At 24.8% G+C, this 27287-nt stretch overlaps 1 protein-coding gene across 2 annotated transcripts in view; it reads left to right on the plus strand.

Moving 5' to 3' along the window:
• LOC129963306 (dynamin-binding protein-like) overlaps positions 1–26271 on the plus strand; it is a 34093-nt gene extending 7822 nt beyond the window's left edge. For both annotated transcript variants that reach the window (XM_056077594.1, XM_056077595.1), the window contains exons 4-23: positions 155–1153; positions 1968–2026; positions 2683–2835; positions 4514–4569; positions 5484–5613; positions 6542–6665; positions 8597–8717; positions 8916–9027; positions 9120–9211; positions 9513–9662; positions 10621–10726; positions 11998–12128; positions 12969–13073; positions 13263–13394; positions 13493–13654; positions 14425–14607; positions 15901–16104; positions 17941–18121; positions 18619–19268; positions 21999–26271. In XM_056077594.1, the coding sequence (XP_055933569.1) occupies positions 155–1153; positions 1968–2026; positions 2683–2835; positions 4514–4569; positions 5484–5613; positions 6542–6665; positions 8597–8717; positions 8916–9027; positions 9120–9211; positions 9513–9662; positions 10621–10726; positions 11998–12128; positions 12969–13073; positions 13263–13394; positions 13493–13654; positions 14425–14607; positions 15901–16104; positions 17941–18121; positions 18619–19268; positions 21999–22193 (4045 nt within the window). In that variant the 3' untranslated portion in view covers positions 22194–26271. The remainder of the gene's footprint in view (positions 1–154; positions 1154–1967; positions 2027–2682; positions 2836–4513; positions 4570–5483; positions 5614–6541; positions 6666–8596; positions 8718–8915; positions 9028–9119; positions 9212–9512; positions 9663–10620; positions 10727–11997; positions 12129–12968; positions 13074–13262; positions 13395–13492; positions 13655–14424; positions 14608–15900; positions 16105–17940; positions 18122–18618; positions 19269–21998) is intronic.
• The last annotated feature ends 1016 nt before the right edge of the window (positions 26272–27287 follow it).

The raw sequence follows: 27287 nt of genomic DNA on the forward strand, positions 1-27287 counted from the left end.
CTTTTGTTCAGCAGATATTCATATTGAGTGCCTTCTTGTTCCATCTGTAAATATGTGTTAATAAAAAAAAAAAAAAAAAAATCAAATGTTGTTATTACTTTGCTCTATAGTTTTTTTTCTTGTGAAATTTAACATTTCCCTTTTTTTGTCCTAGGGGTGAATGCAATGGTAGACAAGGAATTTTTCCAGCATCTTTTGTAACCATTATAACTGAAGATAATGTTCCTTCTATATCTGAACCTGCTACAATTGCTTCTACTAATAACATTATTCAAAATGACAATCATACTGGATATGATTGCATTAATAGTGGTATCAGACCATATGGAAGAACAACATATCCTTTTAAAGCAGAATATGCCAATGAATTAAGCTTCCAAGGTGGTGAGATTGTAAATTTGATACGATATGTTGATGATAATTGGTTAGAGGGTGAAATTGATGGAAAAGTTGGAATTTTTCCAGCCAATTTCATTAATATTGTTGTTGATTGTCCAAAATCAAAAGAAGGATGTTCTGAAAGCAAAGAAAATGGCAATGATAATGATATGAACTTATTTCCTGAAGATACTTATGGTAGAGTAAAATATGATTTCAATCCTCAGCTTGAAGGTGATGTTACATTAAAAGAAGGTGATACTGTAACTCTTATTCGCAAAGTTGATAGTAATTGGTATGAAGTTGTTACTGACAATGGTGAAACAGGAATATGTCCTGAATCATATATAGAAATCATTGGTAGTGGTCCACCTTCTTACAATGAAGTAATGGGCGCTATATATGATTTTCCAGTTAATCAATCTTCAGTAGCTATTGATAATGATTTTGGTAAAATGAAAAATTCTAATTTAACTTTTGGAGATTCTTCTAGTTTTGCCAATTCAAATTCTTTTTCTAGTCAAAGTGAAAAAAGTGTCAATTCTAATTCAGTTTCCTTTGCTCAAAACTTGTCTTCATATAACTCTGAAAGTAATAATAGCACATCAGACTCAAGTGTGAATTCATTTAATATCTATGATAATAAATCCACATCAGCTGATAATAGTTGGTTTAATGATAGTGGTATAAATCAAGATTGGAAAATTGCAGAAAGAAACAATTCTTTCCCATCTTCCAGAGAAACCTATCAAAATGTTCCTGATGTCAATATGGGGTAAGTTCTTTTGTTAAATAATTTGATTGGTGTAACAGCCCAAAGCAATCAAGCCCATTTTTTAAAAATACAAATAATTTTACTCTTGAAATTTTAAAGTTTCAATAACGTATAAAAAGCAGTATTTTCTGCCATTTAAAAAACAAAAATATGTTTTAAATGTATTTTTATGTTGTTTGAGAGCATTATTAAATTCAATAAGTATATCAATCACTCGTCTATCATTATGTCGTTTATATTTGGCATACCTTATGCATAACTTGATAAGTGATAGGCAAGACAGAAATGTGTCATTTCGCATCAACATCTGTGTTTAATTATTATTGAACTAATAGTGAAGTATCCCCAAAAATAAGACTTTTCCATTAAAAAAACAACAACTTATTTCTCAGAGCTTAAAATTGTTGGATCAAAATTATTTAGAAAGTTAATAGAGTATTTAATTACTAGTGTGAATATGTATGCATTATTTCCAGAGAGTTCTATAATGTTTTGCTGACTTTATATGATTTAGCATGCTAAATGAATTTTACTATTAATTTATATTTTTGACTATTCTTTTTATTCTTTTAAAATTTATTCATTTCAAATTATTTTTAATGTAAACATTTAATTGATTAATTTTTAAATTCTTTGTAGAATTGATTTATCTTTTTGGTTTGAAAAAATTCCCATTTTACCTTACTCTTTTCAGTTTTTTTCTAAGAAAAAAATGATTATTATTTATGATCATTTTCGAACAATAGTTTATTCTCTGAAAGTATTGTTTATGAGAAACACATTACTTATTTTTCTATTCAATCTTTCTTTGCAGCAGTGATTTATTGAACTGGAATAATATAGATACTGAAAATTCAAACAGAGATTCTTTAAGTATGAATTTTATATCATTAATCTACATATAATAAATTTATTAAAAAGTTAATAATTAAAATATAAAACTAATTTGTTAAATTAATAATTATTAATTGATTTCTATATAATTAATCTTGGTATTCAGACTTGTATGTAATCTGAATTGTATTTAAGATATTCTGAAGATTTATATATTTAAAGATTTTGTGAATTGTGTTAATATTTATTTGTATGGAATCAGATGTGTATTTAATTTATTTTAATCATTTTGTATTTAATCTGAATGATCCAAATAACTTATTAAATCAATATAAATATTAGTAATTATAAGGTAATTTTTTAAATAATAAATATTTCAAAATTGTTAAAAATATTATAATCTATTTCACTTTTTTTTTTGCTCTCCATAATGAATATGTCTTCAAAGATAATCATAGATTTTAAACTAGTTTTTTTTATGAATGTTCTATATTATATTCTGTTAGATACCATTTATTTAATGATAACTAAGTTAAAACAATATAAATCTTTAGTAAAAAATATATATTTAAAAAAATTTTTTACAGTTTTTTTAGTACATTTTGGTTGTTAAAACCCTTTATATTATTGATTATCTGCATAACTTGAAATAACTTTTTAGCAAATTAGCATAAAAATTAACAATTTTTTCGTAGTATCTATGACAAAAACTCCTGCAAGACCTCCTCCTCCATCAAATGTTTCGTACTCTAGAAATCTCTCTTCTCAGAATAGCTGTGACTCCTCAGCAAATAATGCAAGATTGTCTTTTGTATCTGTATCAAGCCATAGTAGTTCAGAAACTGAGCGTAAGTATAGAATATAATGTGGTAAAATTTTGTGTAATTATATCATACGATAATGAAAGATGGATATTAGTGGAATATAAATATTAGTGACTTATTGTCGTTGTTTACTATCTGGTTATTAAATAATGTATTTTTATTGCTGTTGAATACTTTATATATAAAAAAAAATTATGAATGCACAGGTTAATTTCAGAAGCCTGGTTAAAGTATGATTTTTTCTGCATTCTCAGTTTAATTAAACAAATATGATTTTTTTTTTGCAACTATAACTCGGAGTTTAATGAAACATTTGTAAACCTCTGACAGATTTTTTTTTGAGTGGGGCCCATTTTTGAATTCTGAAGGCAACATAATGTCTGTGTCTTTATAATGGTAACACTTTAGATTGAGGGCATCTAAGGTTGTGGAGATCAAGTATATCATCAGTTCTAGAATTTTTACACTGATACAGTCTAGAATCTTTACAGTGAAAGTGGAGAAGCTTTACACACACACAAGTGCCTGATTGTAATAATAAACAGAATGATACATTAGAGAAACTTTATCCAATCATTTTTGGATGTGTCTTTAAAAATTATTTACTAGCACATATTTCTTCATAAGATAAACATTTAATATTATTTTAAGTTTTATTCATTTGACTGGAACACCAAAGTCCTTCAGCTACAACAGTCTTTTTCCCATGAAGAAAACTCCCAAGTTTCAATTTATCAGGTTGCCTTTCTTTGAAATAAATTGTTTGCTGGCAGAAAAATTCTGCTTTTCTATGTATAAACTTTTATTGTGAGGTAATATAAGAAAAGCTTATAGTGCATATATATTAATATATATATTTACAAATATCTTTTATTCATCCTTAATATAGCTGTCACAATTATAATGTTCTCATTGTCATTCAATACTAAAAATTTCAAAAATAAATGAAAATAAAATATCTTACTTTACTCTTACATTTTTATAATGCAAAAGAATCTTCTTTCTTTTAAGTGCAAATTTATCCCATATCAGAAAAAAACTAATTACAAATTAACAATCTACTATGATTTATATAAATATTATAATGAAATTTATGCTAGGTTTATTGTCTTTTAACTGACATTTAACTTATATTCAGATTTTTTTTTTTCCATGTTGCAGGTAGTGTTTTTCGTAAGTTAAATATGTTAAGCTATTTATAAGTTAAAGCATGTTAAGCTATGCTTAAAATGCTTTAACTTATAAATCAAAATTGTCTAAAAGTGAAGGGGAGGGGGGGGACTTTTCAATCTCTTATCAATAATCATTTCTTTGTCGTTAAAATTAAAGCATGAAGGGTTTCATGTGTTCATTAAGTGAGGATGCAAAGTAACCTCACTGATGTGAAGTGAATCAGAATTATGGTATAATTATTGTTCAAGTAAGCGTAAAATAAATAAATACATACATTATTTTTTTATATTTTTGAAGTGGATATACTTAATTTATCCTTATTTAAAGTACTGATTTATAAAATAAATTAATTTTTAAAGATTTTATTTATTTTGCATACTTTTTAAATAAATGTAGTTAACAAAATTGTTGCTTTATTTCATTAATATTTATTCATTAAAATTTTTTTTATTCTTATTTTTTAAAGACTGTTATTTTGGACATTATTTTTTGCATTTAACTTTTATAATAATAATGAATAATTTTTTAGGACTTAGTGTGGATGAACTGAAAAGTCAATTGCAAAAGAAGGAAGAAACATTGAAAGTATGTATACAAACAAAAAAAGTCGATATAATTTATGTGTTATGTTTAATTTTTTTGTTACATCAGGAAACATGTGTTGGAATGATATTCTTTGAGAGTTGGCATTTTGAGTGTTTTTTTCCCCCTAATTTTTAACATTTTATATTTTATTTCAGTGGTTTTTATGATGGCTTTTATTAATTTTGTTTATATGTCATTACAAAGAGTTATGATGTAGTTGATTCTTTTTCTTCATTCAAATGTAACATATATATTGTTTTTACCATTTGTGCAAATAACATACTACAACCAACAAAATATGGATATAATTGATGAATAAAATATTCTTCTAAGATTTTTTTTACTTAAGGCAATTAAAATGTTTGTATTTTTAAGATTGTATTAGACCAAAATTTTGAACTAAAAACAACAGTAAAGTTTTACGGTCATGATATTTATTTATTTATTTCTAGCAAATGATGAGTATTTTGTCAGATCTTTATTTTGTTGTTAAAGTAAAGTTATAAAAATGCATGAAACTTCTAAAAAAAAGCATTTAGCTAAAGGATAACTTTTATAAAGGTTGTATTTTGAATAAATTTTATACTTATTTTACAGGGAAAAAAATTAGGAATATTGTAATAATAAGCATTAATTGCTTACCTTATAATAGAAAAACTTCCATAATATATATATGTTTTCTTTTTCTTTCTTTTATTGGAAAGAACTATTGTATTGTGCATTGTTGTGTTTCTATTATTTCACATTGGAAAGATTATCAAATTAAGAATTAGTTGTGTTTGATCATTCGTATTATTTCATTTTTTAAATAAGTTGTTTTTTAAATAATAATTAATGAAATTAAGAAATAACAAGAATTTGCTATCTTTTAAATTCACAATATTAAAGAAAATTACATGATGATATTCTTTCAGATTCGTATTGCATGTAAGAACAAATTAGAAAATGAAAGAGGGCAGAGCAATAGCAATTTTGTTTCAAATGAAATGAAAACTCAACTCAATCAGCTTAATGGAGAGATCACACAACTTCAACAAGAAATTTGTATGCAGTCTTTTTTTAAAACTTATTTAAATATTTTTAATGTTGTCTAATTTTTGTTTGTATTATATTATAAAGATATATATTAGTTCTGTTTTTTTCAATAGTTTTTTAAAATTATGAAATTAAGAACATGAATCTTAATCTTATAAAATGGTGAATAATGTTATCTTCTTAAATCATATAAAATGATGCAAAAATGCTTAGTACAAAATTTGTTGTTTGAATCTGAGTAAGAGAAAATACTTGAGTTTGTGGCTTTTATTTTCAATCAATTTTGAAAAACAAAATTATTTTTTATTGAAACCCTTTGACTTATTTTTTAAATTTGACTTTTCTTTCTGAATTAATCAAAACTATAACCCGCTTTCTATTTAAGAAAATTAATATATATATATATATATATATATATATATATATATATATATATATATATATATATATATATATATATATATATATATATATATATATATATATATATATATATATATTATACATTGTTAAAATCTGTAATACTTATATTACAGAAATACTGAGAATAATATTTGTATATGTATCATGATTTATTCCATTCACACATATAAAATGAAGGCTGCTTAACTAAACTTTAAAATTTTGTTTTGAAAAGTTTTGTAAAACCTATGCTATGAAATATTTTTTGTGACTTTTAAATGTTTAGGGTATATTTCGAAAATTGTTTCTTTTCTATTCTTAAGGGCTATTTAATAAGCCTTGTAACAAAAAAACACTTTCAGTATACTGATTTAAAAAAAAAAAAAACGTGGAAAAAAATTGATAATAATAATAGAGTATTATTAATTTTTTATTTGTCATTTTTCTTTTTGAAAATATTTACATTTCACTGTTCTAATTAAATCTATACATTATTTTATTAATAATTACTTTGATATATTTATTCCATATGTAGCTAATCTCAAAGCACAACTTTCTGAAAATAGTAGCAATTGTAGTTCTGAAGAAAGTGAAGCAAGAGAAAGGGAAGTTGCTAGAAAGAAGGAATTAGAATTAAAAAGAAGAGAAGAGGAGAAAAAGTAAAATTCTTTTTGTAAAAAACTGAATCTCTGTATTAATTTATTAAGTTGCATTTTGTTGTTTATTAATTTGTTTCTAAAAGTTCTTTTTGGAAAAATTAGGAGATTGTGAAATTTAACTGAAAAGAAAAAGTGAATGAAGAATATGTATTTTGCTCCTATTTTATTGTTCCACCCTGCCCTCTTCATTTCTCTTAAATAAATGGAGACAAGAAGGTTGCATAATTCTGAACTAATTCTTAAATTCATGTTGCTATAATCATTTCTTTTTTTCTGTTAAAGAACCAGCAGAATTTGAAACTTTTTCTAGTAAAAACAATGTATCTAATTTTTCTAACATAAAATATGTATATGTATTTATAATCATAAAAGAAATAAACCTAAAAAAAATGGGTGGTTCTCAACAAAAGGATGCTTATTAACAAACATGAGCTCAATTTACTGAAATATATATACAGACTAAACTTTTTAACCTCAAACCAATACAAAACACAAGCTTTCATATTTCATCACTTGAAGTGAGTATTTGTAATGTGCCTCTACAATAACACTGTTCAACAATGTTAACAATGAATTCATCTCTTTTTGAGGAAAATGTTAAATGTAGGATTATAAGCCTTATATTTGTATTTTTTGATAACTCAAAAGATTTAGATAAAATAATATATATATCTATTTGAATTAATAGATTTTTAAAATAAAATGTTTTATTATAATTTAATTTTCTTAGTTTAATCACTTAAACTTATGCATTGGACATAAATTTACTTTAGTATGACAAACTGAATTTTTTCCCATGCTGATTTTAACTTTTAACTAAGTATTTAAAAGCTGCTTGGACAAGCCTTTTTTTTGTTTCATAAAGCCCCCAGAAGAAAACTAATTTTCTTACTAATTCTGATTTTATCTTCTTCAGTATAGCTATGGTGTTGTGTAATTATTCTGATAGGTAGTTAATAGTAAAGTTAATTCTTTTACAAGTATATTGAAAATGGGAAACATAAAGTTAATTACTTTGAAAAAAATCACATAATTCACATCTATTAATCAATATGATGGCACAACTTATATTAGCTACATTAATGTATTACCTTCAAAGCTCAAAAATTATATAATAATTCATATCTTTAAGGAATTATAAGTAAAATATTCTAGCATATTTTATTATTAATGAAATATAAATATGAATTACATTATTTATTAAAAGTAGAGTGAAATCATAATATTAAAATATCTTAAAATCACCATTGTTATTTTAATGTGCTGCTGAAAGTAAAGTAATATTTACTGGAAAAACTGTGTGTGTACAATGCTTGAAAATTTTTTTAAGTGTTTTCTTTGAATCCATTTTTATTCGCAGTTACAAAAAAGTGGAATATAAGCGAAACATATGTTTAAATTTTTATACAAATGAATTATCTAGTGTGGATTACAAAATCAATATTTGACAGATCTGTTATATTTTCAAGTAAATATCGATTTCAGTGTTTTTGGAATTGAATTTTATCATCCCTGAGAAAATTCGATTTTTCAAATGAAAAGTAAAATTCAATTTAATTAAAAGAGATTTTTTTTGTATGTAATAATTCTACAATATTTATAATATCTTAAGTATTTTTGTGTAAAATTTATTCATTTTATTGTTCAGTTATTCATATTTATTTTATTTTTTAAAATTTTTATTTGGCAGAATTTATTATTTTATAAATTTTAGCTACTTTTGTTCCAAACCTATGTCATGTACGATTTCAGTAACAATAGACATGTTTTTGTGTTAAACTGTTTTATAATTTTATTTCAATAATTTATATTAAAAATTGTTTTTTAGTATTAAATTGTAAAGGTCCTAATTAGTAATTATTAAAAAAAATTTAGGATTAAAGTTTAGTTTGCACATTAAATTCACTTTTTTTCTTCTTTTCCCTTCTCAGGAGAAAGATGAAAGAACAACGGGATTGTATCATCACTGAAATTTTGCAGACTGAAAGAGATTACTTATCTGATCTAAAATTGCTTCAAGAAATATTTTTAAAAAATCCAAATGAAGCAAAGGTATATAAATTACATGTTTATATATAGATCTATAAAAACATTTAAACAAATGTATACTTAACACCTACTTAAAATTTACATTGTTGTTTAAGTTTTGCACACCAGTATATATATATGTTCTCTTGCATGATATTCTGTTTTTTTTAAAGGCATTACTAAAATATGATGGTTGGTGATTTTTTTTAAAAAATTGTTTAGGAAAGAGGAATCAATATTCCACTTTTATTTGGAAATCTTGAAGAAGTTATTGATGTTGCAAGCCGACTTTTGAAAAGACTCCAAAAAGTTTCTACCTCTACTGGTTTAATAGGTTACTATTATTTAATACATTGATTTAATATTCTTATGTTTCTTATGCCATTTTATCTCATCTTTTTTTTAATTTGGAAATTTTTTGAATAGGTGAATGCTTTGTGGACTTAAGTGATGAAATGAAAGATGTATATGGTCACTATTGTCGGAACCATGATGAAGTGAATTCTGTGATAGATAAGGTATGTGGGAAATTCTTTTAATTTTATACATTCTGATACTGTTTAAATATTTTTATTTTTTGGTTTTAAAATATTAAAATTATCTGCCATGTTTTATTTGAATTGAAAATTTTTTTGATATATATATATATATATATATATATTTGTTGAGTTGTTGATTAAAGCCCAGTCTCTCCCTTTGTATATATAGTTGTATCTGTGTGTGTTGTATATTACCGATTGGTAATATGCAAAATTGCATTGGCAATGGTTTACAATAGTTTTATATTGTGTATTATTATTTTTTTATATATTTTTTCAGATTGATCCTCATTCTGCAACTGGTCAGTACTTGCAACATAAAGTAGAAATAATGAAACGCCAGACTAATTGTTTTGATCTTCCAGCTATGTTGATTAAACCAGTTCAGAGAATTCTGAAATATCCTCTCCTCTTAAATGAGCTTTTGAAGGTAAAGATAGTTAGATTTTAACTCAGTAAACTGGCCCATTTTTTTTAATAGCCTTTCACATTTTTTCTGTATTTATTCTTATTATTTTTCTATACATGTAAAAAAATGTTTTTTTTAAATTTATTTTTTTATAGATAAGTATAGACAATAAAGAAATATTTTTCCATTGATAGTATTTTAAATATATTAATTTTTTTTGTTTAATTTTTACAAATTTTTATCTTATTTAAAGTTTTATATTCCATGCTAAATCTGTCTCCCTTAGTGGGTGAATGTGGGGGAAATCCTTAAAAAAATATTTTTTCTTCTTCTTTAAATGGATGCCAAAGCATTATATAAAGCAGCTGCTTAAAATATTTTTTTATTAATCATTTTTCAACTACTTGTATTTAACATGAATTTTTAGTAATATAGTCCACATTTTTTTTAAACTTTCAACAGTTATGTAATACATTTATTTCCATCTTGCAGCAAACATTTTTAATTCTGCTTTTGCTAGATATTTAAAGATATATTTAAGTTGTTTCTGACTAATTAAACAAATTTTTTACTGATTTAGAATTATATGATATATACATCATTCAATAAAAATAATTACAAGACCTAAAAATAAAATGAAATAGATATTAAAAAAAACATTTCAGATATTTTTTTCAATAAATTTAAGGTATTGTTTTTCCTCTGTATTAATTCTTATTGCATTTTAAATTATTTAGTTGTTACTATAGTTCAATTTGTAATATTTTTTGAATAGTTTTAATTTAGAATAAGTAATGAATTATAAAACTAATGAATAAATCAAACTATTTTGCAAATTAAAAACAAATTAACTTATCTCAGTTATTTCTATGAATATGATAGATGTCGTAGTTGATTGCTGATTATAGATAGTATTTTAATAGTTGCATTTCTTTATTCATCTTTTTTTTTATGTACTGTTATATTTTCTGTTTTACAGGTGACTGAAGATAGTCATCCTGATAAACAGTGGCTGCTCCAAGCTACTAATCTTATGACTGATGTTGCTAGTGCTGTAAATGAATTCAAACGAAAAAAAGATTTGGGTAAATTTGCATTAATACTCTAATTTTTCTATCAGAAAAATTAATTTATAACAATTAGAACTCTGATTTGCAAGAAACATTATCAAATTTAAAATGGTCATATTTGTAACAAGTGGCATATAGAAAATTAATTAACTAAATATATATTATATGGAATTACTAAGTTGGAATCAAGTTAGTTTTCTGATAGTGTTCATGATTTTCTTCCTGTGTGAAATACAGATATAAGATTGCTTTCCTTGCATATCTTCTAAAAAAGACTTTCTTTTCTTGCACATTGTTTTAGGATTAATTGAATCTTCTGTTTATGCCAAACTGCTTGCAATTAAAATAATTTGAATAATAATTCTTCATTTGTTCAAATATTTCTTTCTGCTTTTGCTATAAGAATTGCAACTTACTATTTGTGAAGTACTCTACTGTTCTGCAAAGTTAACTGTAAATTAATTAAATAGGAGGATGAGATGCATAAATTTTCATTTGCATTAATTTATTTTTGTAGAAGTGCTTGACAGTTTGTGGAGCTTCAATTGTAGCTATTAGAATTTTTAATATGCAGGAATTTATTTTTATCAGTAAGTTCAGAGTAGTTTAAAAATGACTGATATTTTGTATTTTATTAGTTCTTTTGTTGGTTTGAGGAATTGATAATTCTTTTGCTTGAGGTTTACATTAAAAATTGAGACTTTAGACTCGAGCTTTTGCTATAAAAATTTATAATATCATGCCAATGTAGATAATTATTATATATTTAAATTCCTGAATGTATTTCTAACATTTTATTGGAATGATTTGAAGCTTTAATTATGTTTAGGTTTAAGCTATTTTATGGTTTTTCTTTAATATATCAACACACTGCTTTTAATTGCTTTAACAGATCTCTACAATAGATTTAATTAATTTAATAAAATGCTTCACTCCTACCTTTTTAAAAAATTAGATCTTAATTTAAAATCTAATCTTTGTAACTTTTGACAAGTATTAAATAAAAAATTCTAAGGAATATGTATTCGTTTTTGTTGTATTTCCAGATACAAATTTGAAGATTAAAATTAATGTGTTTGTTTTATAAAATTTGAAATAATGCCCTTTCTGTGCTTGTTTTGAGTGAATTTAAAAACATTAGTTGTAATAAATTAGATGCATAGAAAAAATTCCTCCCTAATTATATTTATTAAATCATAGATTGCAAAAAAAAAAAAAATTATTAATTAAAGGCTAATTTAATCTTATTGATAAATGTATTTACACAAACATTTTGCATTTTATAGTTTTCAAGTATCGTAAACAGTCTGGTACTAGTTTTTCCGAAAGAATATCTAAACTTACCATTCATTCTATGGCAAAAAAGACATCAAGATTTGGAATGCGTATATCTAGCTCATTTGGCTTGAAAACTGTGGTAAATATATTTCACTTTTTTTCTTCATAAATATATGTATGTAAAAGCATATGTATGACCTATGCATAATCCTCTTATACCTTTATTTTATGTTGTATTAAAATTGTTGCTAAGCAAAATTTATATCCTTTAGCACAAACAACATCATGTGTTGAAGAAATTTAATGCATATGGTTAACATTTTAACTATTCATATTGTATTATGGAAATCATGAGATAGGAGATCTTCTGTTTTTTCACAATGTATTGTAAAATGTATTTTAATGAAACTGTATTGTAGGAATATTGATTGCATTTCTATAATGTTCTGGGTAGTTATAAACAAAATCTGTCTATTTAAAACAATATAGGGAAAAGAATGATTATAAAAATGCCAAATCTTAGTGTGTTTATTTGGTAACAAATTATGTTAAAAGTTGCTAAAAAACAACAGTATTGGAATATGAATAAATAACACATATGATGTCAAAATTGTCATATAATTATTCACACAATATATCAGAGTGTAATACATTAAAGCTATTGTTAGCAACATTTAATTGACTTTTTAATTGTTGCATACATGATAAATTTTACAAAGAAGATAGTAATTTTTGCCAGATGTATTTTTTAAAATTTATTCTTTATTTTGCTTTATTTGTGTTTTCAATAATTTTGAAATTGAATAATGACAAATATTTGTATTCATTATGATCATTTTTTCTTTTCTTATTTTTAATGAAATTAATTTGCATGGAACCAAATATAACAATAAGTAATACAATATACTTAATATTGATCAAACATAATTTCTTTTAGTTATTAAGGAATGATTATTTAAATCTTTTTTGTATAATTTAGATTAAAGATCAAGAATTTGAAAAAGTTGAAAGACGATTCACTTCATTAGAAAAATCACTTAAAATATTTCAAAAAGACATGTTTGATTACGTCAAGAAAATGGAGGTAAGAAATTGTGCATTAGATGCAGCTTCTGACATTTTTTTCCTCCTAAAATTAAAGTTTCGTAAATATATTTTTTCTTTCTTTCTTTATGATGAAAATGCATTAGTTCGAATGAAATTTGATAATTTAAATATTGTGGTAAAGGGTGTTTAGTTAAGCAGAGTTTATAATTATTTCTGTTTCATTTAGGAACTCGTCACAACTGCTTTCCAGATATCTGAAGATATTGCTGAATTTTATCAAGATAAAAAAACCCAGAAAGAAGTTGAGCAATTTCGTAATACTCATAGGAGTATTTTAACAGAGCATTGGGAGAACTTTGTAAGCATGCTTTCTACTTTTTTAAATTTAAATTTATAATTTAATTTTTAAAGTATGTGAATTTATTATTAAAAAGTATCATTATAACCAATTTCTAGAAGCAAACTATTGAAAGGAGTATTAATTCCCCAATTAAATTACTGCTGCAAAACTTTGGAGGTCCTACAAATTTGATACAGAAAAGATATGATAAACTTTTGGATTATGAGTCAGCTTCTAGTAAAGTAGAAAAGAACAAAGATGTAACAAAGATTAAAATGGTAAGTTTGTTACAATTTTTGGTAAAAAATTTTTTGATGTATTTTCCTGGAATATTTCAAGAGTACTCTGTTTATTTTTTAACATAACTAACTTTTTGGGAAATGTGTGTGTGTGTGTGTGTTATACAGGCCTTTAAAACTCTAACTTTGGTCACTTTGAGGAGCTGATTAAATTTATTTATTCAATTTATATGAGTGCATTAGTTTTCTATTAGTGGAGTTATTTTACAGAGAATAAAAGGCATAAATGAATCTATAAAAGTTTCAGTGAATATTTACATTTTTGAAAAAAAAAAAAAAAATGACAATTCCTCAAAAATATTTTTATTGGTTTCTTTTTTCTGCTAAAGCTTTAGAATTTAATTTTGGATTAAATGATTTTATTTATATCGAATATAAAATAATCGTCTTTATTTACTACTTTAAATATTTGCCAGTTTGAATCATTTTTTAAACTACCAATAGAAAGAATATTATGATTAATGATTTTGAAAAATTCTTGATTAAAAAATGATTTTTTAAAAAAACAATTGGAGCAGTTGAAATATGCCTTTGCATACAAACTATGTTCATTCTATATTGGTATCTGTATAAGATATTACTCGCATTTCTTTGTAAGATAAAGTGTCTTGTCAAACAAGTATAGAGAAAAAAATCAATCAATCAAGTTAGACATGTTTAACATATATGTTATATATCGTTGTACTGTCTTGTATAATCTGAATTACTTTAATTTTATTTCATGTGTGTAAGTGACTAATCTTTTCCAGTTTCAAGATAATCAAATTATGGCAAAGAATACATATGAAGCATTGAACTCTCAACTGTTAGATGATCTTCCTAAACTATGTGATTTATCTGTTGAAATTTTGTATGATTGCATTCGGTGCTTCCTAAGAGCAAAAAAGAAATTTGTTGGTCGAACAACTAAATTACTGTTCGGTCTGATGGATGTAAGTAAATTTTTTTAAATGTAGGCATTCGTTTTATGTGTGTTAAAATCATCATTTTATTATTTGGAAATTAATCTTAAATATTGCACTTTATTAAAGAATTTTAAATATGAGCTTTGATTTTAATAATTATATGTGTTAAAATACATTTTTTAGTCATTATATTGCATTTAAAAATATTAATATAATATCTATGTTTATACACTTATTTGCTGCGCTTGGCCAGTATTGGCCTTTGTGCCATAAAAAAAAAACCAATCAAATCAAATTTATTTGTTGATTAACATTTGATGGATGGCTCAAAAATATTTTGCTGTTTCAAAAAAAATCAGAAATTGATTTATGACTTTTTAAAATGCTTTCAATGATTAAATTTAAAAAATTTATCTAATTTTAAACTGTTTGAACTATATAATGGAATTTTTTGCTATGTTTTGTAGCTTAATAGTTTACTTTTTAAGTACATACACTATGTTTATATTTTTACAGTTCTTAAATTTATGAATTCTTTCATATTTATCTGCTACATATTGAAACCTTAAATTATTTTTAATGTTAGTATGTCCTTTTTATTTTATTAATTTCTTTTATAATTTATATGTATTATATGTTTGTATTGCTGTATTTATATGTATTATATTTCTATGTATTTTGCAGTTTATTTATATAAACTGCAAAAAGGAAGAACTTTGTTTATAAAATTGTCATATATATTTTATATAACTTTTTTTTGAATCAGTATCACTGAGTGCAAAAATCATATGAATCATAGTTTTGTCAAATTATATTGATTATTTAAATTTGTTCATGTGATATTAATAAAGAACCTCAATAATTAGATTTCTAACAAGGGCCATAAAGGGTTTAGTCAAATATGTCATAAAAGTTATAACTGTATAATTTTATTTAGTTATGAATGTTGACATTTGTGGTTTCTTAACTTATTGATTAAAGTGCTTAAATGTATTGATTTGTGTTATATTTATTGTTCTTGTAAATTCAAGTTTAAAAATGTCATTCATATGCCCAAGTAATTTCTTATCAACTTAAATAATCAATTTTCAAGCTTTTTTTTTTTAAAAAAAAAAAAATACTGCTTGTAAAAAATTATGGTTGCTATTTTTCTTACGTCATAAATGGAGAACAGTTATGTCTTGCAGTATTATAAGATCCATGTGTTTAATATTAAGTTCATGTAATATCCAGCACTATATAAAACAACTTCAGCTCCATTATATTAATACATTATCTGGGCTAGAATGAATTGTATTTTAAAATTATTTTATTTTTAAGCTTCCATTACTTCTGGGAAGCCAAGGCGGCAGTATTTTAGATACTTTCCAGGTGAAGCATACGCTTGTAATGGATGACTTGAGCCAACTTACTATTTTACCAAAAGAATTGCACTCCTGTATCAAAACAGATACATTAAAACGAAATTCTGCTACTAGGGCTAGTGGAACAAGTCTTTCTGGAGCAACTGTTGTTAAAAGTCAAGTAAGTTTGAAAACATAATTATGAGCTTTTTGTTATGAATCGTTTATAGCGAGTATTACTAAAGATAAAGGAACTTATGGATTACAAGACCTACTTATTTTTCTGCATTTATTTGTTTACATCAAAGCTACTGGATATTGCTTTTCTTTAATTGAAAATTCTATTGAAAATTAATAATGTTATTGAAATCAGTTCTGAGATTTATTATTATTCCTTTAATAATTTTTGTTGCTTATCCATTTGTTTAAATTCAATTACTTTTATTTTCTTTTGCTCACGTTGCTGTCTTCAAATGAAATAATGGCACAGTAGCATAGAATCATGTATTATTGTAAATAATAAATAAAGATTTGACTCTGAAATTTTTTTTTCTGACATAGTATATTTTACAAACTGTTTGCTTTTTTTAGGTATTATCTAGTGGCTTTATATATTTTTAAATCTAAAAGCATCATATTTATGATATTACTTGGTGTAATTTAATATGAATGTAGTATTGAAATAACTGGTGGAATGCAATCAGATTATACACAAAAAGATATAGGTAAAATAATGTTCACTTTTTGAAGGGAACATTATTTTTTCCTGTTTTCCTCTTATCTTAATTTAATACACAAACAGAATGAAATAAAGTTTCATTTTGCAGACTGTGAAAGGGATAGAGAGATGGAATCTGAGAGGAAGAAAGAAAGTCACAATTTTATACACAAGGAAGATTAACAAATCTAAATTGTTTTATGTGGACAAGGGACCTAACACTGATTTATAAACGATTATTTTTATAAGTTTCATATTGTATGTCAGTCATTTCTATATGTGTTTTTTTGAAGTGCGTATCATCGATTTTTCATGTGGTTATTCTAATTATTGACTTTTTTTTTTAATCCAACAAAGGAAAAATCTACCTTTGCAACAAAAAATTTGTTATTATTTTTTCTTTCTTTTTTTTATGTTTCTATGTTTGAAAATTAATTGCCTTCCATTCATTACTTTAATCTACAAGTGCTTCTAGACAGGGAATATTATTTTATCTAAATGCTTTCAGTTATAACACATTAAAGTTATTCAAACAATTTTGGACTTTTAGCAATAATTCTTTTTTAAATCATTTTAAAAATTGCTTCAAATACTATACTTGAAAATATTCTTTTCAATTTTAAATTACTCACAGTTAAATTGCCAGGCAACAAAATTTCATTTAATGAAATTATTTTTTAAATGAATTTGTTTATAGAATTTGGATTTTCAGTGGCTTATTACTTTTATTGTTGCAGTTGTTACAAAATCAATCAAATGTGCTGCCAATCAAAATGGCAGAATGATAAGAGTAATATTCTTTCTGATATTCTCTACATTGATAAAGAATTGCAAATGCTGAATATTTTATAAAGCATGTCATATTACAAAGTTTTTCAAAATATGAAGATATTACAACAACCAATGCAAATGATAGCGCACAAGTTATTGCAGAGGTTGATCTTTACAAGAAGAAATTTTAGCAGCGAAGGAATTGGCAGCTTCATGGAAATATTTCAGATCATGTTTTGCAACTTTTGCAAACTTACAATAGTTTTTGAGGAAAGTGTGTTTTCCTAATAAATCTGTACAAAGCAGAATTGTAGACTCTTTTACAGCTTAAGATATTGGTTTATATGTTAAGCAAATAAAGTTGTTAATATATTTTAGTTTTTGTTTTGTCTCATTTTTATAATTTGCTTTATAAATTTCTAGTTCACAAATTTGATATAATAAAAAAAATCTTTTGAGTTGTATATATTTTTTAAAAATTTCTCTTAACATTACATGGTGATAAATACTAAAATTTTACTGTTTCAGTCCCCAGGGCAAAAAATTCATGTGAAATCAATCTATCCTCATACAGACCTTTATACCGCTTGTGAAAATTTTGATGCTGTTGATATTATGGATATTAGTTTGAAAAAAGGTGATGTTGTTGGTGTCATCAAGCAACAAGATCCTATGGGTAAAAAGTTGAAATGGTTTGTTGATAATGGAGGTAAGGCACAGTATTTAATTTCATTACCATTGTTTACAAATATATGCTTCTTTCATTCATTAGTATTATTTTTCAAAATTAGAAAATTTAAAATAACCATGGTTACTTCTATTTACTTCATGTTTTCTGATCAGTTATTTTTTTGTTGCTGTCATTAAACTTAGAAGATATATATTTTTTTATAATTAAGAATGATAATGAGTTTTGAAATTAACATTTTATTTTAAAAAGTTGTTGTAAATGTTATTTTTATGTTATTAGTAAAGAAACTTTAAATCATTTGATGATTTAAAGTTTATCATCAGGCGTGATGAAATAGTATCAGAATTTATGATATGAATTCAAATCAAATGTTGTTGATGTGTTTAAATTTTGATATTTCTACTTGGTTGCAATTCTTATTTTTTTAAAATGTAAGTCGCATTTGTAATTAAAGTTTCAAAGTAAACATCTTTTTACCACACGTTTTGAAATTAATTTTCTCAATTTCTTAACAGAAGCCAAAGGTTTTGTTCCTGCTAAATGCTTGGTTAAATTCCTCCCAAACTTATCTAGTCAGTCACCTCAAGCAGCAGCAAATGATTGGAACACTCTCAAAATTTCTCCATTGCATTCTCAAAACAACATGATAAAGGAGACATATGCTATGCCCCAGAAACAGTCATCTGCTCAGAAGAATACACAAAGTGGTACCATTCAACCAACACGGCCAGCACCCACTCCTACTCCATCATTACGAGTTGTTGCTCCATCTAGATACCCTCCTACAACACAGGCATCACCAAAACCACAATCTAGAAATTTTGCTCCAAATCTTCCCACACAGAACCCATCGAATGTTCTGATGAATAAAAATGTTCTTCCATGTGAACCTGATCACAGATATGAAGAAGTGTATGAATCTCTTGGAGGTGGAGGTCAGAACAATGGGGATTTAATGAGGAATCAAGATGTCCCTCAAAAATCAGACAATATAATTGCTGAGTTTGACCCATATGCCACATCTCAGTCAGCTCAAAACTGCTATGATAATGTGTTGGATAACTTCAATGAGTTGTACAGTACACACAGGTATGAAGATATTCCAGAAGATTTTAATTATGATCAAATGCCAAGTGAAGATCACTCGCAGGGTGAAGTCAACGAGGTAAGTGAATTTTGGTATAGTTTTTTTATTGGAATGAAATTTGTTGAATTGTATGATATATTTATTTTTAGACAAATTAAGGAAATATATAATTTAAATTGCTTTTATAGGGAGTTTTATCAACTCAGTTAAATTTTTACTTGATTATGGGCTTATTCTATTGTTTACAGCTGAAACCTTTATTGGGAGGCAGTGATTTTTAGGTGACAGAATGATCACAGTAGTATTTTAATTACTTCGATTTGTCTGAAATGTGCATTGATTATGAATGGTAAATTATAATTATTCAAAATCTTCCTTTATAAATAAAACCAACCTTTTTTGCTTGCATTTTTTTTTTTTTTTCTATTTGACATAGTGCTTTAGTAGTTATTAAAATGTTTAAAAAATTACATTTCTGATTTTTTTTTTTTTTTTTTTTTTACACCAGGACTGCATTAAAAAAAAAAGGCAGAATTTTTTTTATTTTGAAACTTTACCAGTAACAATAAGATATTTTTCACATGTCTTAACATTTTTTATATATGTGATCGGTAAAAATAATACGAAAAATATAGTTTTTAAAACAAGTTTAAATATAACTCTAGAAAATTAAATTTGAAACCTTGATCAATTATTATGGAGATATATTTGTCATTTCTGATGCATGGGTGGAAGCATTAAAATTATCCAATGCATAAAAGACAAATGATTATTTCAATGACTTTTAGAGATTTATTTGCTTCACTTTTATAAATTAATACTTTTAATATATAATTTTTTTTTAAGTTGTATAACTATATACTAAAAATTAAGGTTATGCTAAAAGTGGAAAAATAATGTATAAATAAGTTTGTTTTGAAAAAGATGGTATTTTATATGTTTTTATGAACATTGAAATAATGCAGAAATTGTCGCTGCTAAGTTACATATAATTGGATGAATTACACTCTTCAAAATCTCTATTATCCTTTAAAAGAAAAAGAAAATAATATTTGTAGAAAGTAATTCAAATTTAATTTCAAAAGTTGCATTTGCAATGCATTTTGTTGGAATAAAATTAAATTAATATGTTTATAATTATTTATGGAATAACTGGACATTTTGTAAACATCACAGAAAATCATATATTTGATTTAGTCATGATAACCCTTGTATTTTAAAAACAATATCTCCATATTTCTCTCTTATATATATATATATATGTGTGTGTGTGTGTGTCATACATTTTTTTTTTTTTTTTTTTTTTTTTTGTAATAAGTATAGATTTCTCTTTCTTTTAACTATTTGAGAAAATGTTTTTTAATTAAAAATCTACTTGTTTACCTCTTTGTTTTAATGTAATATTCATCTTGTATACTTACTAACATTAAAACTTTTAAGAAGAGTCATAAATCTGGCTTCCTGTCTTTGAGCAAACAATTTATTTCCAATTATCAAAACATGTGAATCTGTCATTTAAACATTTTGAATAACTGTTGTCAATTTCCAGCATAGAATAATAACAAAACACCTTACTTTTAGTAACAACAAACTACTTACTTTTAGTAAAACAAAAATAGTATTTTAAAAATATACCTAGTGTTTAAAAAATAATACCTGTATATCTTTTCCTTAAAATGCTAAAAATATATATTCCTAAATATATATATATATATAAACTAGCTATAAACGTTGTTGCTGTGGAAGAATTAATTTTGGAAATATTGTTTGAAATAATTATCTTATTTAATTGGGAATGATAATAGAAAGAAGGACATTTATTTGTTTTCTTGTTGACAATGAATACATTCATTGAACATATATATATATATTTTAAAGTTTCCTTGACTGTTGATGGTATGTACTGGTCTTTTCGTTTTTAATTTTAGTGCTATTTTTTGTTTTTATTGTTGTTTTTGTTGTTGTATTTTTGCTTTGTTGTGGTTGATTTCTTCTGGTTTGTTGTTTTATATTTCCTTTCTGTTAAAATGGTATATCTCTTGAGCATAATTTCAGGGGATTTTCGGGTCACGAGGAATCATTATTAGACAATGTCTGTATTTCCTCACAGAAAAAATCCCTTTCTTTGAATCCCTGCCTGAGGGTGACCCTTGAAAAAGTCTTCAGGCCGGATTCTTTTTTTATATTTTTTATAATTTTTTTGGTTTAATTTTTTTTGATTTTTTGTTTTTCCTATTAACTTGATTCTAATACTTTTGTATATATTTATATATATATATATACACACACACATACTGGATCGGTATGCAATCGGATGAACAACGGTACAGCAGTTTTCGAAATTTCGAAAATAACTGCACTAATCCTATAACCTTCGCTCAGGGGCAAGCAATAAGTTGGCCAAGTTTCATCGCATTTAGTTGAACAGTACGGTAGCGCAGAAAATGCGAACAAGCAAAAATTAATTATTTTTATTTTAGATATACTAATTGCACTATGCCTATAACCTTTGCGCAAGTGCAAGCAAAAAGTTGGCCAAGTTTCATCGTAGTCAGTTCAATGGGACGGCAGTGCATAAAATACAAACAAACAAAAATTCATTATATATATATAATCATACAATTAATGCTTTTTTAATTTAAATTGTTGATATATTATTATCATAAATTAAAAATACAACCAAAATTTTAAAGTTCTGTTAGTTAATTTAAAATTGTAGAAGTATAAATACTTAAGATTTTCTTGATATAGATATGAAGATTTTTTCATGCTCTGGGAAATTTTTTTTATAATATATTTTCTTTCCAGTTCTATTATGGCATGTATGATTTCTCGCCAACTGGTCCCAACCAATTGCATTTGAATAAAGGACAAGCTGTGCGCGTTTTGCATAAATGTGATTTAAATAGAAACTCTGAATGGTGGTTTGTTGAAGATCGACATGGGAAAAAAGGTTATGTCCCTGCAGCTTATCTGAACAAATATCCTACAACTACTGCATAGTTTCGGGTTTATGTTAACTTGTTGATGTCTTCTTGTTTGTACAGCTTTATAAATTTTACAAAAAATTGTTAATATTTGTCTAAACTTTATGTATATATTAATCTATATAAAAAGATTTGTTTTAGTTGTTTTAAATTAGATATTTATGAATAAGGGTTTTAAATGAAAAAATAAATTGTAAAACCAGTTCACTCATTTTTAAATAATTTGAACAAATCATATTTTGCTGGTTTGAGGAAACATCAAATTTCTCAGTGCATGATCTATCAAATGGGAAACAGGAATTTAATTTATTGTCTATTGTTTTGCTTTTACTGACTTTTATTGGGCGCTTCTCCATACTTGTATGAGTTAATTTTAGTAGTATTTTTTTAACACCTATACTGATTAAATACAGTTAAATTTCTCTATATTTAAGCTTGATCCATTCCTAAAGGATTTTTTGCACCATTGCAGAAATTGGTGATTTTGCATAAAAGCAATAATATTGTGCTTTTTTAAAAAAAATATATAGAAGTCATTTCTCAAATATGAAAGAACAGCCTCAAATATAGTTAATTTATTAATGTGCATTTTATTTTTAAGACATTTATTTGAAATATTAAATATTGCAGAATATTTCATAAATATATAAGATCTGCATGTAATATACAAGATCTGAATATTTCATAAATATATAAATAATTTTTCCGACAATGTTTTTAAATTCTATTATTATCTGTGGAATAGCTCAGTGACTATAAATGATCCCTGATCTGTTAAAATTATTTTTTGTCTCCCATTGTTTTATTTTTTACTTTTCTGTAAGTAAATAAAAAAATATTATCTTCTTATGTCTCGTTTCACACACACACCTCTCACTATATTATTATATTGTCAATTTTGTCCTATTAAGTTATTGTTTTAGGGCTTTTTTTTGTTTGTTTGTTTGTATCATGTCTCCCTTTTGTATATTTTAAGTCTAAAGCTCAATTTTCTAAATTGATTTATTTTATTAAAATATGCATTCCCATTTATTATGCTCAAAAAATGTTTCTATGCACTGAGAAATTTGAATCAATAATAATAGTAATTTTATTATTATTGTTATTGAATTTTATGGTGGCTAAGAGTAATTAAAGTACAGCTGGAATCGAATAATACAAATTTTATCTTGTTTATTATTCTTTTAAGTCATATAATATTTTATGTTTTTGATTTTTATGGATTAAATTTGAATTTGTGGTATAAGAATCTCATTTTTTATAAATAAGTATTTTGAGATATTTTGATAATTTAAATTTGTAATTTAAAAATTCTTAAAAACTGCAAATGTATTGCAGATTGAAATAAAAACTGATTTTAAGTTGTAATGTGTGTTGTTTAAATAGGTAATTTCTACAGTAATTTAGAAATATTTTTGGTTTTCTATTTTTCAAATTCTTGCATTTTGGTATAAATGCACAGATTTTCTGCAAGATGTGTAAGAAAGTCAACTATGCATAAGTATTTTATGCTAATTACGTGGTGTTTAAATAAAAATTAATAATTGAAGATATTTGTTTGAATTAAACAAATTATTTGTTAAGAAATTGTGAAATTGTATTAACTGAAAGATGAAACCCAGCTGAGGGAGGGGGGGGGAATTAAACTTATATACATTAATGACATATATCACATGGTTGATTATTATTCTATAGTGGAATTTTTTTCTGCTTCTTATTGTATTCTTAAAATACAGAAATAACCTTTTTTAAATATTTTAGAAGAATTCTGAATTACTATTTATGTAATGTATAGTTAGATTGATAGGTATAGTGTATAGATAGAATAAGTGCTTTCATTTGTAATAAATAAAGCTAATCTATTTTTTATATGAAAATTTAACAGTTTATTTGTCATAAAAATGTTCTGATCTAATCTGTACTTAATTTCTGATTCTCACTAATTATTTCATTTCATATGTATAACTTCATAAAATTTAAAATATTATAAGGTATTAATAATTTATTTGTATGCATGAATTGCTCTTAATGAAGATAAACTTCCATTTATGATAGTATTGTCAAATTTTTAATAATTTATTTTCTTAAAAAATTTGGTAATAACTTTAAGTATGTTAGAAAATTAGTTTGAAAAACTAGGTGTTTGATTCGTTGAAATTGAGAAATGGTTGAATGGCTCTGGCCTCAGCCGATAATGTGATTTGTAAATTGTAGCTATAATTTTAAGTTTGAATCATGATTTTGATTTATTCATGATGATTCAGTACAAGCTTCTCGTGTGTGTTCTTTTCTTTTCATCAAACTTCAAAATATTAATTATGTTTTGCTCTTTACTGTGATACTAATTGAAATTTTATTTTACAAATGCATAATTTATCTTATTTTTCTTCTGTTATTTTGTGATAATTGAATACTAATCTGCTATTATTTTCTGATTTAACTTTAAGTAAATAAGAGAATACAATACTATTTTTTTTAGGAAAGGCATTTTAATATGGTTCATGTTTGTTTATCTGTATCGTTTTAATATTAGATATCATTCTTTTACGATTCTAGAAGAAAATTCTTTATTTTATAATTTTTTTTATAATTGATTTATATTTATTTTTATATTAAATGACTGCAAAGAGGAAACATATATTAAATCTTATGTTTTGATTTATTTTTTGAATTTTTTTTCTTTCCCTTGACTTTTATTTAGTTTGATAAGTCTTTTCTCCATTTTCTTAAATGCCTGTTTTTGGCTTGACTTGAAAACTTGGTTTATAATCCATATATTGTAATTTTTTTTTTTTGAGTTTTAGTTCAGCCTTAATAAATATTTCAAAAAAATTTTTTTGAAGAAATAGCTTGAACATTATAATTTTTTAAAAATCTCTTATTTGACACTAAATGTTAGACCTAATGTTTAAATATTCATTTAAAGTGGATACAATGCATTTCAATCATAATTATTTTTTGTATGTGTGTATATATGTATGTATGTAAATTACATCTATTGTAAAAACAATACTTTAAAAAAAAATCTTTTTAAAAACTCAGAGTTTATGAATTGATGCTTTAAAAATTTTTTGTCATGTTTAAACACTCTAGGATTTGAAATGCTTAATCACGCTCTTTTTAAAAATATTTTTAATGGAGTCTTCCGAAATAAAATTTAAAAAGTCGTGTTAAAAGTTGTAAAAAGTTTATCAGCTCTCATGCATTAGAATTTGTAATTTTATGTATAGGAGAGTTGAAATTTTATGTTTCCTCATTTCAATTATTTAAAAATATTATTTAGTAGCTGCATGATAATCATATGCACTGTGTTCAAAATTATAAAGTTAAAATTTAAGAACTGTAACTTATTAATCAACATTTTCTTGTTCATTTAATTTTAACTTTTGAATGAAAATTGCATTTGTGTTTTTGTGTTCCATTTTAACTTTAGAAAGTAATATCTGTTTGTAAATACAAATGGAAACTAAATTTCATTTGGAATTACTCTCTATTAATTATAAAGAAAATAGTTAAACTTTAAAAGAATGATTTAAAAAAAAACATTTATGCATGGAATTTCACAATTCTCACAAATTAAGAATTGCACATCATTTTATGTTTGGGATATCCAAAACCTATTTCTTTTTGTAGCATTAAAAATTTAAACTGATACAATGTTTTCTTGTTCATCTGCTATGCACTCATTTAAAAATCTGTGATGTAAATAAAGCACAAAGTTTTACATTTATAATCTTCCAACTATAAAAAGCTTTGTATTCTATTCTTAAAAGTATTTGGCTGCTTTTATGTCGATGTATAAAGTTTTGAAACAATTTATTGTTTTCTAGATATGAATGATAAATAACTTCCAGCCCTTGTAACAGTGAATGTTGATTGCATATGTATTGTTAAAAGATATGAGTGCCTTCAATTCAAGTGTGAACTGTGTGTTTCAAATGACATTCTTTGAAGTTGTCTGCTCCTTGTAAACTGAGTTTGATAGAGTCTACTGCAATAAATTTGGGGCCAAAAAATTTGTATTATAGTTTCGTATTGTATATTCTTTATTTTTCAATTCAGTCATTACTTATTGAAGCAAAAATTCATTTACATTGATGGCTCATTGTTCCAATATTTCACTTGAAAAATAAAATTCCTTAGAAACAGTTTACTGTTTAAACAGTAGAAATTTTTTTTATCTGAGTTATATTTTAGAAAATTATCAACATATCTTTTTTTTTTTTTTTCAATCAGTGATCTTTAATAATAAAATATGAATGTCTGTTAAAACAAATGAGTTCAGTCATGGCAATGTTAAAGTGAAATCAGGAACCGATAAGATAAAAAGTGAAGAAAAACAAACCAAGAGAACAAATGTAACAACAACGTAAAAGGTTTGGTAATGCGCCAAGCCCTGTCTGCAACCAACCCAGCTCAACCACTTCCAAATGTAATGTGAGGAATCTTTTCTTTACATGTTTCACTACTGTGTAGTAAGCGAATTTCAATGGATTTTGGAGTTGGTTTCCCAACAGTTCCAACTTGTCTATTTCCTATTCATTGATTCATTTCTGTTTTTTTAATTACTCTTTTTTTATCATGTGAGAACATGATGTTGTTTTGGTTTGAAGTTTTTTTTTTTTTTTTTTTTTTTTGAAGCCACAAAGTGCACGGGCAGAAAAATGGTGATTCACAGATTTAACATCAATCGTATAGATGCCTATCAAATTTTGAGTCAAGAACAACAAAGGATTGATCGTCTGTCTGTTTGTACTTTCAGAAATATGTAAACTCACTAACTCAAAAACGCAATGGCTTAAATATATAAAAATTGGTATGTGGTTTTGTGACTACAGTTGTAGCTCTGTGTCAAATTTTGGTTCCATTCGGTTGAGAAAAACGCATCTAAATCATAAATTCGATTTCGGATATTGTTAACCTCATGCCAGGGATTAATCGCCAAAAACTAGCCAATGAAAAAAAAAAAAAAACAAAAAACGATAGATTCAGTAAAAATGCTAAATTCACGCCAAAAGTTAATATTTCGTAACTATTGTATGCCAATGCCATGCAAGGCGTTCTTTGGCATGACAGGTATATTAGAAAGTAGGCGAGAAAGTTTTGGGGG

This window comes from Argiope bruennichi, chromosome 3, assembly GCF_947563725.1.
Source record: "Argiope bruennichi chromosome 3, qqArgBrue1.1, whole genome shotgun sequence".
NCBI lineage: Eukaryota > Metazoa > Arthropoda > Arachnida > Araneae > Araneidae > Argiope > Argiope bruennichi.